This window comes from Euprymna scolopes, chromosome 32 (assembly GCF_053919585.1).
Source record: "Euprymna scolopes isolate OS-2025 chromosome 32, ASM5391958v1, whole genome shotgun sequence".
In the NCBI taxonomy this organism is placed as follows: Eukaryota; Metazoa; Mollusca; class Cephalopoda; order Sepiida; family Sepiolidae; genus Euprymna; species Euprymna scolopes.
In genome coordinates, this window is record NC_136513.1 from 91787255 (window position 1) to 91808455 (window position 21201).

Sequence of the window (21201 nt, forward strand, 5' to 3'; positions counted from 1 at the left end):
ATACTTTTATTTTGAAATTTTATTATTTTTGATTTCAATAATTTTATTGTTATACTTTTATTTTAAAATTTTGTTATTTTTGATTTCAATAATTTTATTGTTATACTTTTATTTTAAAATTTTGTTATTTTTGATTTCAATAATTTTATTGTTATACTTTTATTTTGAAATTTTATTATTTTTGATTTCAATAATTTTATTGTTATACTTTTATTTTAAAATTTTGTTATTTTTGATTTCAATAATTTTATTGTTATACTTTTATTTTGAAATTTTGTTATTTTTGATTTCAATAATTTTATTGTTATACTTTTATTTTGAAATTTTATTAATTTTTATTTCAATAATTTTATTGTTATACTTTTATTTTGAAATTTTATTATTTTTGATTTCAATAATTTTATTGTTATACTTTTATTTTGAAATTTTGTTATTTTTGATTTCAATAATTTTATTGTTATACTTTTATTTATTATAAAAACTCAAATTAAAAACTTATTTTTAAAATAAAAAAGCATATTCTTATAATTTCATAAACATATTTCTTATAAAATTTCAAATAAAATAAAAACTTTTATTTTTTAATTTTATTATTTGTTGTGGTGGCACCCACTCATTTACATATGTGGATAATATTACACATAAATAATAAGACTTGGTTAGTTAGTGTGTGTTAACCAGAAGCCACCGAAGGCCGAGTCGAGAGCAGATATGTTCTCCAGCCAAGACTCTCTTACTTGACAACCATTATGCAAATATACTGTAAATATACTTTTCCTAATACACTTCTTATTGATCTACCTTTGTTTATTGAGTCTTCATTTGTATTGCCTTATACGTTATTTGGTTCAACCTGCAAACATAACATTATTAAAAGTGCAAATAAAGACTAATTGTGTTATTTTTATCTGTAAAATTTTGTAAAATTTTTATTGTATGTTTTTCAATATCCTTTTCTTATATTTTTTTTCAATAAATCGCTTCACAATAGAAAGAACTGATTTGTCTTATCACTGCTTCTGGTAGCAGCCATGCTGGAAATTAGGAAGTACGTTAGCTGACTATAACCAACTTGAGTATTTGATAATCTATTTCATAAATTGTTGTAACCTTAAAGGACCGATAATAACTAAGCCAGCACAGTGATATATTTACAAAAGTGTATTTACAGACGTACAGAAATGATATGTTACTGAAAGTCGGCATCTGATACTGTGGCTATAACTGCCACCATAAACAGTATTAACTTCCTTCTCATCATCGGAAGATGTGACACAAAGCCAGAAGGTGGCAAGAATCAAGTCAGCGCCCCTAAAGGAAAAGCACTCTGACATATTAAAAATTGCCTGGGCAGCCCTGTCAGCATTCCCCAGTTGAGAAGCTTCAGGCAGTTAGCAATAAACTAACTCCATTTCAAAGAGGAGAGGCAAGGTCTGGGCGAGTGAATATTTTTTTTTAACAAGGGAGTTACCACTTATCAAGGTGTTATAAGGGACATAATTACGGATAGCACCGGATACAAAACGGTGTATAAAAGAGCGTCTTGAATTGTCTTGGAGTCAGTTCAGTGGTACGCACTAGCCCGACCGTCTCGCGGCTTACACTCTCCAAGTGTAGTCAGGATTAACCAAGCTCCCAGGACGAGCGTTCCGCTCACACACGTTAAGTTACCTTTTTCCTTTACCTTCATTTACGCATATATCAACTTCAAGGTGAGCAGCCATTTTGTACTGTGTATTATTTCGAAGTACAAATAAACCTTTTTGTTACGCATTCCACTCGGCGTATTTTGTCATGTTATTATATACCGTCAAAACGGGATATAACACAAGCTTGAAGGCTACTCGGGGATAAGGGTTAATAAGCATATCATGATCACTGAGATAGTGCTTCTTAGTGGTGGAAATTGAGTAGAATTAGATTATTTAAAGAGGCGTCTCAACAAGAACTAGTTTACCTTTGACTTGAAAACAACCGTGCTGTAGTTAGCTGTAAAACTGGCCAGTGGAAAAGAATTCCACAGGTGAACATTTCTAGGAAAGAAGCTTTGTTCATGAAATTTGCATTTAGATTTAGGTACCGATAAGGAGTGGGGGAAATTGTTGATAGTGGTTGTAGTTAGACGATTACTCTGGACAAATACCTCAGCTCAACAGATAAAAAGCCACTAAAATACAGACTAGTATGTTACAGAAAGTCTATGTCTGATACTGTGGCTATGACTACCTTCAATATTCTATTCATAATCTCTGGAAAAGTTCATCTACTTCCGTAACAGGGTAGATTACCATACTCCAGGGAAAAGATATGTTGAGCTCCAGATATCAATTCATGGAACCAACTTAAAAGCTGTGGACAAGTTCACTTACTTGGTCAGTATTCTTTCAAGAGCAGTACATATAGATGATGAAATTGATTGCAGGATAGCCAAGGCTAGTGCTGCCTTTGGACATCTCAGAACCACCATATGGGAGCGTAGTAGAATTCAGCTGCAGACCAAACTTTAATTATAATGAGCTGTGATTCTTCATGCACGTTTGTGAAATTTGGACCTTATATACTAGATATGCCAAGAAACTGAACCATTTTCATATGACCTGCCTCCATAGATTGTTAAAAATCAAGTGGTAAGACAAGATAGCAGAGGTTTTAGCCCAGTCAAACCTTCCGTCATAACACACCATGTTACAGCCGTACCAGGTTCGTTGAGCAGGTCATATATGCCAAATGCCTGATTCAAGGCTCCTAAAAAAGCTCCTTTATAGTGAGCTGTCCAAAGGAAAAAGACCTGTAGGAGGACAGAGGAAACTGTTCAAGGACAATTTGAACATTTCCCTCTAACAGTTTGGTTTGTATTCTAACTTATGGGAAAAACTAACCCAAGACAGAAGTTCTTGGCATGCCACAACTCACAAAGAGGCTACAATTGCTGAATCTACATGCAATGAAGAATGCAAGATGAAACGTGACATTAGAAAAGACAGAGCAGTCAGAATCTCTGATACAGAATCATACCACAGGTGTCCAACATGTGCGAAATACTACAAAGCTTGGATCAGTCTAACAAACCATATCTGAACCCACAGAACAGTTGCATGATCAGGGTCATCTTCGCAAGTGATGGACGAATATCATCAGATGACCATCACACCATCAGATGACCATCACATAAAGTTAGCAACGCGTGGGTAGAAAAATCACATTCATCATCACAACAACACAAATACTAAATTACTCCCATCCATTAATTAAATCTGAAAAGTACATCATTTTCAGTTAATCTTCCATTTTACATGATGACATTACATTTAACGGCTTTAAGAAAACGACTTCCAAAGTAAACTATCTCTGACCAGGTCTTTATTTCTCCCTCTTTCTCTCAACTCCATTTTTATCAGTTACTTTCATGCTTTGCTTCATCTTCCCCTGTAAACTGAACCTGTTATCTCAACTGTTCTACATCTACTAACCTTAACCCTCATTCATTCTTTCAACGTGGCCATGGCATCAATATCTACTCTACTGCACACATCCCCCTATACTTATCCATGTTTATATATGATACTAGCAGGGAGACTCGACATTGCCCCGGATTGCATGATGATCAACGAATGTTTCCCACTCCCATATTTTTATTGTCATCAGAATCGGTGACATCGCCCATTTTTCAATCACATTGATTGATTTCCTACTCTAGTCGGAAACCCATTGCAGTGCACTGAGAGGAAGCTTCACATACCTCCCCACAGTAGCTTAGTCCACAATACAATGTAGTCTACACTGCCCTGTAGAGAACCTACTGTTGATTTTATAAAATTATTTTGAATGATTGTAATTAAAGTTTAAAAAGCAAAAGTCAAGTATCATGGTTCAATTGTGCTCTAAAAAGAAATATTCATTTCGAACGTGCCCCTGTCATATCAAAGAATCTTCTGTTAATTTTATACACTGGGCCCTTCTACCTGTGCAACCCGATCAAACTTCTCAAATGCGCTTGTGAGATTAGGATGTAATAATTAACTTTGGTCAAAATCAGATTTTTTTTGGTTTTCGATTTTCGATTTTTGATTTTTGATTTTCGATTTTCGATTTTTGATTTTCGGTTTTTGATTTTCGATTTTTGATTTTTGATTTTCGATTTTTGATTTTTGATTTTCGATTTTCGATTTTCGATTTTCGATTTTTGATTTTCGATTTTTGATTTTCGATTTTTGATTTTCGATTTTTGATTTTTGATTTTATTTTCGATTTTTTATTTTTTATTTTTGATTTTTGATTTTCGATTTTCGATTTTTGATTTTCGATTTTTGATTTTCGATTTTTGATTTTCGATTTTTGATTTTTGATTTTCGATTTTCGATTTTTGATTTTCGATTTTTGATTTTCGATTTTTGATTTTCGATTTTTGATTTTCGATTTTTGATTTTTGATTTTCGATTTTTGATTTTCGATTTTCAATTTTTGATTTTCGATTTTTGATTTTTGATTTTCGATTTTTTATTTTTTATTTTCGATTTTTGATTTTTGATTTTTGACTTTCGATTTTTGATTTTTGATTTTCGATACTTATCGGAAACATTTTGATACAAAATCTATCTAAGAATACTCCGACACATAAAATACACGTGTAAAATTAAAAAAAATAATCTTCCCAGCCATTTCAGAGTTCATAGAGAACAAACTTACACACACATGCATACACAAATTGCCTTTTATATATAAGTAGAGATATTGTTGAGGCTGACAAATGTCCTTACTGTTTAATGGCTTCTTGCGCCTTTCCTCGTAGAATGTCACGCTTACGAATACTGTCTTCAAATGCTTGTTTTGTTTCGTTCAGTTCTTTAGAAACGGTATTCAGTTGATTCGTGTTCTGCTGCAAACGTAATGTCAAATCCTCTACCTGATTTTCAGATGCTTTACGTCCTTGTTCGGCTGCCTCGTATTTGCCTAACATGTCGTGAAGTTGGTTAAGGAGCTTTCCATTATGCCGTTCTTGGTTTTCCAAGTCTTTTGTCAAAATCTGAAAAAGAGCGCAGATATAATAATTGTTATATACTGTGTATGGTGAAAATGTACACTTTCTGAATGTTGATAAAAACAATGAGGATACAATCGTTGTTATATACTATGACTGGTTTGGAGACAGCAAACATTTATAATAACTAAACACTATTTTGTTTTAATTTATTTATAAACATTTTTTAATCCTACTGGCTTTCAGTTTTTACTTTATTCACTAGAGATGTATGCATGACGGCCATTTATAACAATATTCCGAGAAAAATCCCCTTCTCAAGTGTTTGTATTTCATATAACTCATATTTTACAACTTGAAATAAATTTGAAATCAACCTGATCCGTTTTCTTCTAACATTATTTTTTTGTTTTTTGTTAATTTATCTTTGTCTTTTTTTTAATGCTTGGGAGTGGGCATACCTCCAGGTGCCAGATATTCACCTGCTATTTCAGACACCCCAACCGAGAGATCTTTCTAAGATTCTAACCTTATCTTTAAAGTGCAATTACTCGTATCCCTCTTGAACTTGGTTCAGCGGGTATATTCGCTATGTAATTTTTAAAATTCTTTTCCATATGCCTGATTGCTCTGAAAATTACTGGAGTGATAGAGACCTTACAAAAATTCTAGTTTTAGTTTTAACCCTTATCCTCGAGTGGCCTCTGAGCCTTGATAAGTGTTGATTCCTTTGTAAAAAAAACAAAAAAAGAAAAAAGTTGATTACTAGAGTGATAGAGATCTTACAAACACTCTAGTTTATTTTATTATCATTTCCTGCTCAGCTCTGTTTAAGCTGGCACCATTGGGGACACTGACTTCTACTAAGGTTGTAACTTTCTCCCTTTTGTCTCATATCACCATGTCAGTTTTAACAGTTTCATATTCTAGCTATGCAGTTGTAGAAATTGCATAGTCATAGTGGATTGTGTATGACTCATTTCAAACTGTTCTTTCTGATAAACATGTTCCCAAGACTTACTGCTATACTGGATATTCAATGTTTTACAGATGGTCTACTGGAGATATTTACACCCTCCACTGTGTCGCATTGTATAGTGCACCTTTATAGAGCATTACAACTATATAGTATACCTTTATAGAGCATTACAACTATATAGTATACATTTATAGAGCATTACAACTATATAGTATACATTTATAGAGCATTACAACTATATAGTATATCTTTATAGAGTATTACAACTATATAGTATATCTTTATAGAGCATTACAATTATATAGTATGCCTTTATAGAGCATTACAATTATATAGTATACCTTTATAGAGCATTACAACTCTATAATATACCTTTATAGAGCATTACAACTATATAGTATACCTTTATAGAGCATTACAACTATATATTATACCTTTATAGAGCATTACAACTATATAGTATATCTTTATAGAGCATTACAACTATATAGTATGCCTTTATAAAGCATTACAATTATATAGTATACATTTATAGAGCATTACAACTATATAGTATATCTTTATAGAGTATTACAACTATATAGTATATCTTTATAGAGCATTACAATTATATAGTATGCCTTTATAGAGCATTACAATTATATAGTATACCTTTATAGAGCATTACAACTATATAGTATGCCTTTATAGAGCATTACAACTATATAGTATATCTTTATAGAGTATTACAACTATATAGTATATCTTTATAGAGTATTAGAACTATATAGTATACCTTTATAGAGAATTACAACTATATAGTATACCTTTATAGAGCATTACAACTATATAGTATATCTTTATAGAGCATTACAACTATATAGTATACCTTTATAGAGCATTACAATTATATAGTATACCTTTATAGAGCATTACAACTATATAGTATATCTTTATAGAGTATTACAGCTATATAGTATATCTTTATAGAGTATTAGAACTATATAGTATACCTTTATAGAGAATAACAACTATATAGTATACCTTTATAGAGCATTACAACTATATAGTATATCTTTATAGAGCATTACAACTATATAGTATACCTTTATAGAGCATTACAATTATATAGTATATCTTTATAGAGCATTACAACTATATAGTATACCTTTATAGAGCATTACAACTATATAGTATATCTTTATAGAGCATTACAACTATATAATATGCCTTTATAGAGCATTACAATTATATAGTATACCTTTATAGAGCATTACAACTATATAGTATGCCTTTATAGAGCATTACAACTATATAGTATACCTTTATAGTGTATTACAACTATATAGTATATCTTTATAGAGCATCACAACTATATAGTATACCTTTATAGAGCATTACAACTATATAGTATACCTTTATAGTGTATCACAACTATATAGTATATCTTTATAGAGCATCACAACTATATAGTATACCTTTATAGAGCATTACAACTGGATGTCAAGCGACCTACGTCCTATACTTCTGTGATGCAGAGATGAAGCTGGTTTAAAAAGTAAGATTTTTTACTCATGGTTGAGTGATTGTTGAAACTCTCAACAAAAGGCAATTCGATGATATCATTTTGTAAAGTAAGATGCTCTCTCTTTCTTTTTTTTACTTTTCTTTTTTATTTGTTTTTCAAAATCCATATTTTAATATTTACGAATGAATTAAAATTTCATAAAAGTATATTTATAACTTTGTATATGAACTATTGTATGCGTCTTAACAAATGCTTAAAATGGAATTATTTTTTTAAATTCAGTGAAAGGGCTGACGTCAGAAAGAATTTATTAAATCATTAGATTTGTACATACATTTTATATAATTGTATATATATTATTTTACACAAATTACCATTCATTTCTTATTTTTCTTTCTCATATATCCCTGAGTATTTGCTCTTTCGTGATAATTCGTTTTTTTTCTGTGTTATACCAACGATTAATTGCTAATGAATTTATTGGCGTAAGGGGCCCCTAGAGTTCTTCCATGTATTATTTTTATGCTTAAAATGGAATTATTTCTTGAAATTCAATGGAGGAATGTTTAGGCATAAAAATGCACGTGCTAACCTCGATGTGATCCGACAACTGGATCCTTTGCTGTTCGCTTTTATGGACGCTACGCCGGACAGTCTCCATCTCGCTGACCACATCCACAGTCCGAGTCAAGTGTTGACGCAAATCACGTAATTCATCGTCCAATCTTTGTTTCTCTTTGTCTTTTTCAGCTTCCACTAAAAATTAAAGAAAAAAAAAAACGTAATATATATATATACATATACATATATATATATATATATATATATATATATATATATATATATATCCAGACTATCCATTCACGTGAAATCACCTTTTTCTTCACCCTATTCCCTCTGCTTCACTTTTTGTTATCAAGTAAGATCTTTGACTTATTACAGTTTCATCAAATACTTTTGTGAGCAAAATCCGATCCCGCATTTTGCTAATTCCTACCCTCTGATGAGAAGGAAAGTATTTCTTCGAAACTCCGCGGATTAAGGACTATCCACTTATCAATTGTTTTCTTTTCAGATTAAATATGTTTTTAACTCCTTTTCAAAGTGTTTTTTAACATATTTTATTAACTGTTTGCTCTTATATATATATATATATGTATATATATGTGTATATATATACACATATATATATGTATATATGTATATATATATGTATATATATATGTATGTGTATATATATATGTATATATATATGTATGTGTATGTATATATATATATATGTATGTGCATGTATATATATATATGTATGTGCATATATATATATGTATATATATATATGTATGTGTATATATATATGTATATATATGTATGTGTATATATATATGTATATATATGTATGTGTATATATATGTATATATATGTATGTGTATATATATGTATATATATATGTATGTGTATATATATATGTATATATATGTATGTGTATGTGTATATATATGTATATATATATATGTATGTGTATGTGTATATATATGTATATATATATGTATATATATAAGTATATGTATATATATATATATATGTATGTATATATGTATATATATATGTATATATATATGTATATGTATATATATGTATATATATATGTATATATGTATATATATATGTATATATATATGTATATATATATGTATATATATATATAGATAGATATAGATATAGATATATGCTGTACATTCCAACAATGTTCGAAGCTGCTTTCAGAACTGCCAGCAAAAAAAAAAGTAATAAAGAACCCAAGAGAGTTGTATGCTCAGTCTGTGAAGTCCAAAGTAGTTGAGCAGCGGCTTGGTTCCCACCAGTTTCGGCAAATAGCAAACAGAATCCTGAACAGAAGTGTGTGCTCTATCCCAACTATCATCAATGGACCTGAGGTAATCTCATCAGCATCAGACAAAGCCAAACTCTTTGCCAAGAACTTTGCAGCTAATTCTACCCTTTGCGACCAAGGCCGCCAACCCCCAATATTTCCTCCTGTATCAGAAAACATGCTATGTGATATACAAATATCTGTACGTGATGTTGCCAAGCTAATCAAAAACCTTGATTCCAATAAAGCAACCGGCCCTAATGGTATTCGAATTATAGTACTCAAAAAACTTCAACCAGAACTAGCGCCCATACTTACAAAACTGTTTAAATGTTGTCTTAAGGAGAATTGCTTCCCATCACCCTGGAAAATCTCATTAGTTTGCCCTGTATTTAAGAATTCAGGTGATCACTCCTCTCCCTCTCAGTACAGGCCAATAAGTCTTCTGTGCGTCATGAGTAAGTTGCTAGAATCTGTGTTAAATACAGAAGTAATCAACCATCTCAACAAAAATAACCTTCTTAGTGACACTCAATATGGTTTCCGTTCTGCTAGATCTACAGCAGATGTACTTAGAGTTATATCCCATAGGATTAGCGAATCTCTTGACGGACGCAACCTTTCTAGGGCAATTGCTCTTGACATATCAAAGGCCTTTGATAGGGTATGGCATAAAGGTTTACTTCATAAGATCTCTAGCTATGGTATAGCTGGAAATGTTTTCTCAATTATTAAATCATTTCTCTCTGATAGGTTCATAAGAGTAGTAGTTGATGGGCAAAAATCAGAAGCTCACAGTATTAATGCTGGAGTCCCTCAGGGTTTCATCCCGGGCTCAACTCTCTTTCTGATTTGCATTAATGATCTTGCAAATCACATCCTTACATCATTCGTAAACATTTATGCTGACAACACTGCCATCTATGGTAGCACATCTAAGACCGTAAACGACCAAGTTCTCTCTGATTCTCTCTCCTCTGATCTTGAGCATGTGGTACAATGGGGAAAGGAGTGGCGGGGTACTTTTAATGCATCTAAAACCAAGCTTTTATCTTTACATCATCAACGCTCTGATGCCCATCTGGCATCAATTGAAATGAATAACTCTCATCTTGGGGAGGCCTCATGTTTTGACAAGCTTCTGGGCTTGACCTTTACTCCCGATCTGAAATGGAACACGTACATCAAATCTGCTGCCAAGGCCGCTGGAAAAATCGTGGGATCCTTCTATCGATCCAGTAGATATCTCACTACTGATGCAGTTCTCTATCTATGTAAGAGCCAAGTACGTCCAAGTAGGGAGTACTGTTGCCACACCTGGGCAGAAGCTGCTCGAAACGACTTATCCTGCCTTCTTAGGGTTCAAAATAGACTTTATAGCCTCATAGGAGATGTCCTTTTTTCCTCTCTGCAACCTCTTTCCCACAGAAGAGATGTAGCGAGTTTGTCTTTGCTTTATCATTATTTTCATGGCAAGTGCTCAACTGAGCTTCAATCTATGGTCCCCCCTCACCAAACTTTTACAAGAAACACTCGTCTAGCTGTAAACACTATCAATAATTCCCCTCACTCTTTATCTGTGCCTAAACCTAAGCGTAGATTCCATGAATAAAGCTTCTTTCTTAGAACTGCACGCCTATGGAATTGTCTTCCGTTTTTCTGCTTTCCAGCTGACTACAATATGGTTGTCTTCAAGTCTAGCGTGAATAAGTTCTTGATGAGCCGTTCCATATAAGTTAACAAATTTACTGAATTTCCATTACTAACGATTACTATATTGTCCAATTGACTACTGTACACTCTTTAACCCTTATTCTCGAGTGGCCCCTGAGCCATGATAAGTGGTGATGCCTATGTAAAAAATAAATAAATTAGCGTCACTTACCCAATTATGCTAAATACAAAATTGGTCAGAGAAGTAACACGGCTTTATATATCGTATATTGACACACTGAAGTTAAGCGATGTTCAGCTTGATCAGTACCATATGGGTGACCATTTGGGAATACCAGGTGCTGTATGTAGGAGTACAATACATCTCCCTGTGTACCTAGATACGTAAATTCCATGATCAAAGCTTCTTTCTTAGAACTGCACACCTGCGGAACTCTCTTCTGTTTTCCTGCTTTCCAGCTGACTACAATTTGGTAGTTTTCAAGTCAAACATAAACAAATTCTTGATGAACCGTCCCCTTAAATAATCCAATTTACTAAATTCCCACTACTAACGATTACCACAATAGACTTCGTGGCTTAGTGGGGGATGCCCTTTTCTCTTCCCTGCAACCTCTCTCCCACAGAAGAGACGTTGCAAGCCAATCTTTATTTTATCGTTATTTCCATGGCAGGTGCTCGTCTGAACTCCAATCTCTGGTCCCCCCTCGCCAAAAAACACCCATCTAGCTGAATCCACTGTCAAAAATTTTCCCCACTTTTTATCTATGCCTAAATCAAAACGTAGATTCCATGAACAAAGTTTCTTTTCTAGAACTGCACGCCTGTGGAACTCTGTTCCGTCTGCCTGCTTCCCTCCTGACTACAACTTGGATGTCTTCAAGTCCAACGTTAACAAATTCCTGATGAACCGCCCCCTTAAGTAGACACTTTAAATATCCACACTAACGTACTGTACTTACAATAACCCTTATCCCTGAGTGGCTTCTGGGCCTTGATAAGTGGTGACCACCTTGTAAAAAAAATAATACTATCCTATTGACTATTGTACACACAATAACCCTTATCCTTGAGTGGCTTCAAAATCTCAATTCAGATGCAAAATCAATTTTTACAAATAGTAAACCCGTTTACTCCACGGCCGCTTCACACTGCCATCACAGATACCAAAGTATGTACGAAGAGTAAAGCACGTTTATATTGCATACGTACAAATTTCCAGTCGTTTTTTCTCTTTGCTTTCCTCTTCCGACTTTTGTTCCAGTATTCGAGTTTTTGCCTGGAATTTTTCCAAATCGATTTTCTTCATTTGATTTTGAAGCTCATCCACCTGAAAATTGTTGAAAAAAAAAAAAAAAACTCGGAAAATGATTGGAAAAATTAATTATTTTAATTCTTGACTTTTCTCCTTAAAAAAAAGGGTTTGTATAACTGTACACATAGATTCGAAAAAGTTGTCAAAAAACAAATATATAACAAATAAATGTTATCAAAGGCAAGATAAGTTACTTTTCTACCAAACTGGATATATTTTTCGTGTTTTTATTCAATGTAACATGTTTATTCAGCTCGAAAAACATACAGTGTTTACCGATGTATTCGAAAATTCAAGATGGCGCCCCATTCCCTCTTTAACACGGTAAGTTTGAGAAAAGGTGTTATAAATAAAAAAAACTAGACAAAATACTATTAAAAATCCGTCGAATATATGTCAACTTATGTCACGGTAACATATATTGAGCGAGTTTTTAACAGTATTTTATCCAGTTTTTTATTTATAACACCTTTTCCCAAACTTACCGTGTTAAAGAGAGAGTCAGACGCCATCTTGAATTTTCCAATACATCGGTAAACACTGTATGGTTTTTGAGTTGAATAAACATGTTACATTGAATAAAAACACGAAAAATATATCCAGTTTGGTAGAAAAGTAACTTATCTTGCCTTTGATAACATTTATTTGTTATATATTTGTTTTTTTGACAACTTTTTGTGTACGGTAATACAACCCCCCCCCCCCCAAAAAAAAATATCCGTTTCAAACCAAAAGCAGTTTTTTTTAGTCGCCTAATTATCCCTTTTTTATTTGACAAAGTGAATTTTAGAATAACTCTCTCTCTCTCTCTCTCTCTCTCTCTCTCTCTCTCTCTCTTACATGTGCATATATTTACATATTGCTATGTGAAGGCTTCAGTCCTAAATTGATTATTAGTAATTTTGGAATGCAGGCATCTGAGTAATATTTTAGTTTTATGCAAAGGCAGTACAAAGAAGATGGAGTCTCTTTGTGAAAATTCAGATATTTTCAATTTTTCCGAAAATGTTTACAATAAGTATTAAACATCAATTAATAAACATTTTGTAAATTTCAGTTTCTTTTGTGTATTTTATTAGGTTTCTAGCGATCTTCATCATCGTCATCATCGTCGTATTCGGTTTAACATCCATTTTACATGCTGACTTGTGTTGGACGGCTTTAAGAAATTGAAATACAAAATAACCTATTTCTGGCCAGGTCTTTATTTATTCCTCTTTCCCTCAAGTCCATTTTTATCACTTCCTGCTCTTTCCTTGGCCTTCTAGTGTGAACTGGGTTTGTTACCTCAACAACTTGAATGCATAAAAAGCCAAAATTTACTTCAATAAGCAGTTGAGCCAAAATCCATGACAGAGCTAAGATTTACAGTGCCTCAGCCCCCAAACCCCCTCAGTGGCTTGGGGTTGCTATCTCAATTCACACATGCACACAGTCATAAGCGCACACACACACACACACACACACACACACACACACAAAACTTATTAACTTTTCTCATTATCGTCTGCTTATCAAAAAAAAAAAAAATGGATAAACTTATTCATTTTAAATGCTCCTAACTTTTCTCACTGAACTTTCTTTCTATAATGAAAACAAATGAACATTGACTTTTAATCGAATACAATTTGTATGATTTAACGAGGAAGTTTTGAATATAATTTTTCAGACAGTTGGATAATTTACAGTCTTTAAATTATCGACTAAGGCTTCTTCAATATCTTAACTATAAAATATTGGTGCTTATGCACTTATGTTACCATGCTACTTATTTTAAATACAGTGTAACTCAGATATAAGAGACTCTAATATAAGAAAAACAAATATGAGAAAGATTTTCTCTGGTCCCAAATTAGAGCCTGTGTTAATGTATAGTGTAACCCGGATATAAGAACACCGGATAAGATAGCTCTAGCCCCCCCCCCCTGATAGGAAGTCTCTTATATCCGGGTTACACTGTAGTATTTTCAAGTTGAATTCAAGTTTTACAGTATCTTTTTTTTATTAAATTTTAGGTGAAAGTACAGAATAATCACAAAACACCCTCCTCTCCCCATGTTAAGAATGGCTTTCTAAACGATAGCGCTATTATTTCAGCTTGGTAACATAAGTGCATAAGTACCAAAATATCTCTTTAGTGAATTTATACTCCTGAACTCATTATTTTAATTGTGTTTATCATCTAGCATTTCTCTCACTCTTTAATATTTCATTGGTTTGTTGTGGTTGTTTTGTTTTACGGCATATCAACCCTTTTTGAGTCATTTAATGCTGAATCCAGTTATTTTGGAAATAGTATTCATGTTGCATTCAATTTTTTTTTTTTTTTTTTTCATGGGTGTCACCACTTATCAAGGCCCAGAGGCCACTCAAGGATAAGGGTTAATAGGTATACATTAGTCATTGTGATTTTAGCATAGTAAACAGTGGGAATTTTGTAACTTGGATTACTTAGGGGGACGATTCAATTAGAACTTGTTCACATTGGACTTCTTTTTTTTTTTTTTTTTTTAGGTATCAACACATTATCAAGGCCAAGAGGCCACTCAAGGATAAGGGTTAAAGAGTGTACAGTAGAAATTGGACAATATAATAATCATTAGTAATGAAAATTTGTTAAATTTGATAACTTATATGGAACGGCTCATCAAGAACTTATTTACGTTAGACTTGAAGACAACCATATTGTAGTCAGCCGGAAAGCAGGAAAACGGAAGACAATTCCACAGGCGTGCAGTTCTAATAAAAAAGCTTTGTTCATGGAATCTACGTTTAGGTTTAGGCACAGATAAAGAGTGGGGGGAATTATTGATAGTGTTTACAGCTAGACGAGTGTTTCTTGTGAAAGTTTTGCGAGGGGGGACCATAGATTGAAGCTCAGTCGAACACTTTCCATGAAAATAACGATACATCAGAGACAAACTCGCAACATCTCTTCTGTGAGATAGAGGTTGCAAGGAAAAGAAAAGGACATCTCCTACGAGGCTACGAAGTCTATTTTGAGCTCTATCAAGGCAGGACAAGTCCTTTCTAGCAGCTCCTGCCCAGATGTGGCAACAGTATTCCATCCTTGGACGTACCTGGCTCTTATATAGATAGAGAATTGCATCAGCAGTGAGATATCTACTGGATCGATAGAAAGATCCCACCATTTTTCCAGCGGCCTTGGCAACAGATTTGATGTACGTGTTCCATTTAAGATCAGGAGTAATGGTCAAGCCCAGAAGCTTGTCAAAACTTTAGGCCTCCTGAAGACGAGAGCCATTCATTTCAATTGATGCCAGATGGGGATCAGAATGTTGATGATTTAAAGAGAGAAGCTTGGTTTTAGATGCATTAAAAGTAACCAGCCACTCCTTTCCCCATTGTACTCATTGTAGAAGGTTTTTATTCTTTAAGCTTTTTGTATCTTCAATCGCTATTTTGTAGTGTTTGGTTTGGTTGTTTTGTAGTGGATTTTATTGTTTTTTGTTCCCTGCACTGCAGAATATGAATGAGTTTTGCAATGAGAGAGGGAAAAGGGCTACACTATTAATGTTTGGTACATTTTAAGTTAAGAAACCAGTCAGGAAGTGGGGGAGATATAAAGAGAAAGCGGGAATAGGGAGAAAGGAAAAGGGGAGGGGTTGTTTTTAGTTTTGCAAAACATAATTAAGTTTTGCAAAAGGAAGTAGAAAAACAAAAAGCATCAATGTTAGGTCGATTTTGTCTCAGGAAGCCAATATCTTCAGACAGCCTGATTTGGTAGCACCAGTCTAATATTCGAGTATAATTTTAAAAACAGTTTTCACTTAAAAAAAATTTTTTTCCCTAAAATCGGCTCTTCCTAAAATTCTTTCTTCCAAATTGGAACCCATAAAAATACATGCCAGCAAATTTTGTATACATTTCCGACATTATCAAATTGACTTTTTTCTATCTTGATTGTGACAACATAAAAGATGAATGGTAGTTGGCAAAAGCTACCATTCATCATTTATGACTTCACATTACTTTGTCTTTTTATTTTTTTTTTTATTTTTAAAAAAATATTTTTTATGAGTCATCACTTATCAAGGCCAGGAGGCCACTCGATGATAAGAGTTGATGAGTGCACAGTAGTCGAGGGGAAATCTCGTAGTAATCATTTGTAGTGGAAATTTGGTAAATTGGATTACTAAAAGGGACGACTCATCAAGAACTTGTTTATGTTGGACTTGAAGACAACCATATTGTAGTCAGTTGGAAAGCAGAAAAACAGAATAGAGTTCCATCAGCGTGCAGTTCTCAGAAAGAAACTTTGTTCATGGAATCCACGTTCAGGTTTAGTCACAGATAAAGAGTGGGGGAAATTATTGATAGTGGCTTCAGCTAGATGAATGTTTTTTGTGAAAGTTTGACCAAAGGGGACCATGGATTGGAGCTCAGACGAGCACTTGCCATGAAAATAATGATAAAGCAGAGATAAGCTCATGGCGTCTCTTCTGTGGGAAAGAGGTTGCAGGGAAGAGAAAAAGGCATCCCCCACTAGGTTACAAAGTCTATTTTGAACTCTGTCAAGGCAAGATAAGCTGCTTCTAACAGCTCCTGTCCAGATGTGGCAACAGTACTCCATCATTTGACGCACTTGGCTCTTATACAGGTAAAGAATTGCATCAGCAGTGAGATATCTACTGGAGCTGTAGAAGGATCCCACTATTTTTCAGCAGCCTTGGCAACGGATTTGATGTACATGTTCCATTTCAGATCAGGAGTTAAGGTCAAACCTAGAAGCTTGTCAAAACATGGAGCCTCCCCTAGATTAAATATATTTTTTTATAAAAGGCATTAAGTTTAATTGTCAAGCAATAGCTTTATTTTTTCATGAAAATCGCGGCAGACAAGACATGAAGCCTCTTAATATAAAAAGCTAAAAAACAAACAGTACTTTAAAGTAAATACTAGTGTTAAGATGATTAATCAGAATTGGGAATCGGAAAAATCAAAACTTTTTGTGGTATTGAAATCGGTATCGGAATCTGAAAAATTTTCTGATGCCAAAAATGATTCCTTTAATTAATTTAATTAATTATTATTATTTAATTTTGTTTAAAACAAAATAGATCATTCCTCTCCCACACGCAATTTTTTTTTTTCAAATTTTAGAAACATTTAACATCTGTCTTTTACAGTAATTGAGACAAAATAACCATTTTATAGCTAAATATTTAGAGATTTATAAAGAATTGGAATTGGAATCGGTAAGTATATCAGAATCAGGAATTTAGTATGGAATCGGTAATTGTATCAGAATCGATGATTTGAGGACTAATTTCTTCTGTGGAAAGTAACCATTTATTAAAAAACAACAATAAAAATATTAAATATAAAAAGTAACATCGTTTTTCATGCTTAAAAAAAAATATATATGTAGATAGATAGATAGATGTTGTATTATGTGGCCTGTATTAGTAAAGGGTTAGCGATAACATGGAGAGAAGAGAGAGACACACGTGTGAACGGAACAGAAACTTTATTAACGCTAAAGAAGAAGTAGTAGTTTTTGCTACTACGATATACCATGTAATTGTGTGGTAGGAGGTTGCAGGCAATGGTGATGGTGGGAGTAATCCCAGTCAAGAGGAGATAACTCATGTTACTTGATGTATATAACATCTTCGGTTTTTTACTAAAAATAAAAAAGTTTTTATTTTTATTTTTATTTTATATGTATTTAATTATTATCTGTATCTGGCTGGAAGCCTAATTGTTCTTCCTCTCGTGAAGTTGTTGTTGTTCTCTTTTCCATACCCGTTTGTGGTACAGCTTGTCTTCGACTACTTTCTTGACTGAATATGTTTTCATAGTCGTGCATGTTGGATTTTCATTTGTTTTTAAGAGGTGATGCCTGTTAGGTTTCAAATATTTTCCTTGTTCTGTTTTTGCTAAATACGAACGAGGCTCTTTTAGTTTTTTTTTAACAATTTTACCTTTCAGGTTCCATTTTCCTTGGGAGCGAATACGAAAAGTGTCGCCTTTGCTTAGATTGGTAGTTCTTTAGACTTTTTATCTATTTCATGCCTTTTCATTGCATTATTATGGATGATGTTAGGAAGGTTTGTCCTAAGCGTTCTTTTTATTAGTTGTTTGGGCTGGCGATGACGATTTATCTTTTAATGGGGATGTCTGTAGTGCTAACACTGCTAGATATGGGTCTTGGTTGCTTTCAAATGACTTATTAGTATCCTTTTTATAGTTTGTATAGTTCTTTCTACTAGTCCACTGGATTGTGAATAGTTCGGACATGTTGTGATATGTTTGAAATCCCAATCTTTAGCGAATTGTCTAAATTTTGATGATGCGTACTCAGGTCCATGGTCGCTGACCACTATTTGTGGAAAACCAAATTTTGCAAAAGTGTTTTTTATTTTCTTGATCACTGTGCGTGATTTGCAGTCATCAAGTTTGTGAATATCAAAGCATTTCGTTGTGTAGTCTATTATTACTACGTATACTTTATTGTATAAATAGAAAATGCCTGTTGCAACTTTCGTCCATGATGTTACTGGTTGTTGGCTTCTATGATCAGTCTTATTTATCGAATACATTCGTTTTTATCAATCCCAGACTTTCCAGTCCTGGATATGACCTTAAACTATATCCAGTGGTGAGGCCCCAGCTTGCGGGCTTTGGGGAGTGTGAAGTCGCCCTTTAATTGCCATTGCTCCCAGGTCCACTCTGATCCGGAGTGGTAGTACCTGTTAGGGTCCCAACTATGGGTTAAATAGAAACCGACTTGAAAACAACAAATATATTCTATTAAAAAAATTTTCTTCAAAATCTTTAGATTCGGCATTAAATAACCCGAAAAGGGTTGATATGCCGTAAAACAAAAACAACGAACCAATCAACCCAGACTTTCCACTGTGTTTGCACTAATTACTGCATTTGCATTAGTATCTGCTACGATAAACTGAGTATTTATTTTTATGTCTTTGTTTTGTAACTAAATCACGCAGCTTCCTATTATCGGAATTTTAGTACTATTGTATGCAGTTAGTGTTATCATTGTTTTCGTTAATTTAGGTTTAGGTTTTATTGTGTTGTAAATCTTTACTGGTATTACATTCACTTCAGCTCCTGTATCAATTTTAAAATTAATAAATGTTTCATTACCTTGTAGTTTTATTTTCCACTTGTCAGTTTGGAGCGCGTGTATATTTTTTTTTCAATATGGCGTCCAAGTCAAACTGGTCTGACTCCACATGGTCTGAGTTCTATGATTGTCCGACATTGTATAATTTTTTCTTTTTTGTTTGACACATTCGTGCGTAATGTCCTTTTTTATTCCACAGTTTGTACAGGTTTTGTTGTATGCGAGACAGTTGTTTTTCTGGTGCGACCCAGAGCACTAGGTACATTTTTCAATCCAGTTCTCTGTTTTGGCGGGCTTTTTGTCTTCTTGTTTAAAGGTTGCATGGGCAGACATCTTGTTTTTTGTTATTCTGTTTTTCTTCATGTCCTGAATTAGCGATATATTTTCTGTATCTGACATGGCCATTATTTTAGAGTGTCTCTTCGTTTCTTCAGCACTGAGCTCTGCTTGAATTGCTTTTTCTAAATCCAATGACGGTGCTCTCAGCATTCTTTCTCGAAGCATGTTATCGTTAATGCCACAGATGAGAATATCTTTTATTAGTCTCTCGGTAAGTTCTCAAAATTCACATTTCCTTGCTTTTTGTCATAGTTCATCGAATCTCTGTGTTTCTTTTTATTCGCAAGAATTGGTATGTGAGAAAAGTTAGTTTTTTTTCTTGGTTGGCAGTGCAAGTCGAATTTTTCTATCACATTTTCCAAGTTGTATTTTTGTTCTTCGTTCTCGAAATTGAAAGTGCAGTATATTTTTCTTCCTTCATTTCCTATACAGGTCAATAGTATCGATGTTTTAACCTTCTCCGGCTTTTTATCTGACTCTGTTGCTTGTAAAAATAACTTGAATTGGTTTTTCCATGTATCCCATTCTTGTCTGAGATTGTTTCATGAAAAGTTGAGTTCCTTTGGGGTGCGACAGAAATTCCATAGTTTTTTGTTTTTAAATATATATATATATATATATATATATATATATATATATATATATATATAATTTTTTTGACGTTTGTGAGTGTTAAGGTTTGTAATTATTTTCTGACACCATGTTGTATTATGGTTAGTGATAACATGGAGAGAAGAGAGACACACGTGTGAACGGAACAGAAGCTTTATTAGTACTTAGAAAGAGTAGTAGTTTTTGCTACTACGATATACCACGTGATTGTGTGGTGGGAGGTTGCAGGCAATGGTGATGGTGGGAGTAATCCCAGTCAAGGGGAGATAACTCGTGTTACTTGATGTATATAACAATTGATAGATAGATAGACACTTACAATTTGCTGTAATGTGCTTCTGCCTCCTTCACTCTGATCAAGACGTCGTCGAAGAGTTTCCATTTCAGCTTCAAGCTACAATAATTGTAAAAGAAAAAAAAATTACTTTTTCTAAAAAATTTTAAATGAACATTTTTTTCGATAAATAACAAATAATAATAGTTAAATTAAAAGATGGTCACACGCTTTTAGAAGACACTTATTTTGAATAAAATTTAAATGAGAAATTTGAAAACTTTGAAGTGTCAGAAATAGTGATAAAAGCCTTTTTATTTATTTTATGTTTGTTGTTGTTGTTGTAAGTCCAATGTTTCGCTTGAAAAAAAAAAAAAAAATTTCGGACCAGACTTCTTTACCCTGATGATGCTATTTTTAGCGAAACATTGGACTTACAACAACAACAAGAAAAAGTAAATAAAAATGCTTGTATCATTATTTCTGACACTTTAAAGTTTTCAAATTTCTCATTTAAATAATAGTTAACTAATAAGATG

At 33.1% G+C, this 21201-nt stretch overlaps 1 protein-coding gene across 2 annotated transcripts in view; it reads right to left on the bottom strand.

Moving 5' to 3' along the window:
* The window catches only part of LOC145256496 (uncharacterized), a 174985-nt gene that overhangs the window by 100623 nt on the left and 53161 nt on the right, over positions 1-21201 (bottom strand). For both annotated transcript variants that reach the window (XM_080115447.1, XM_080115446.1), the window contains exons 10-13: positions 20708-20782; positions 12221-12338; positions 8057-8220; positions 4758-5023 (exon numbers count right to left, since the gene is read on the bottom strand). In XM_080115447.1, the coding sequence (XP_079971573.1) occupies positions 4758-5023; positions 8057-8220; positions 12221-12338; positions 20708-20782 (623 nt within the window). The remainder of the gene's footprint in view (positions 1-4757; positions 5024-8056; positions 8221-12220; positions 12339-20707; positions 20783-21201) is intronic.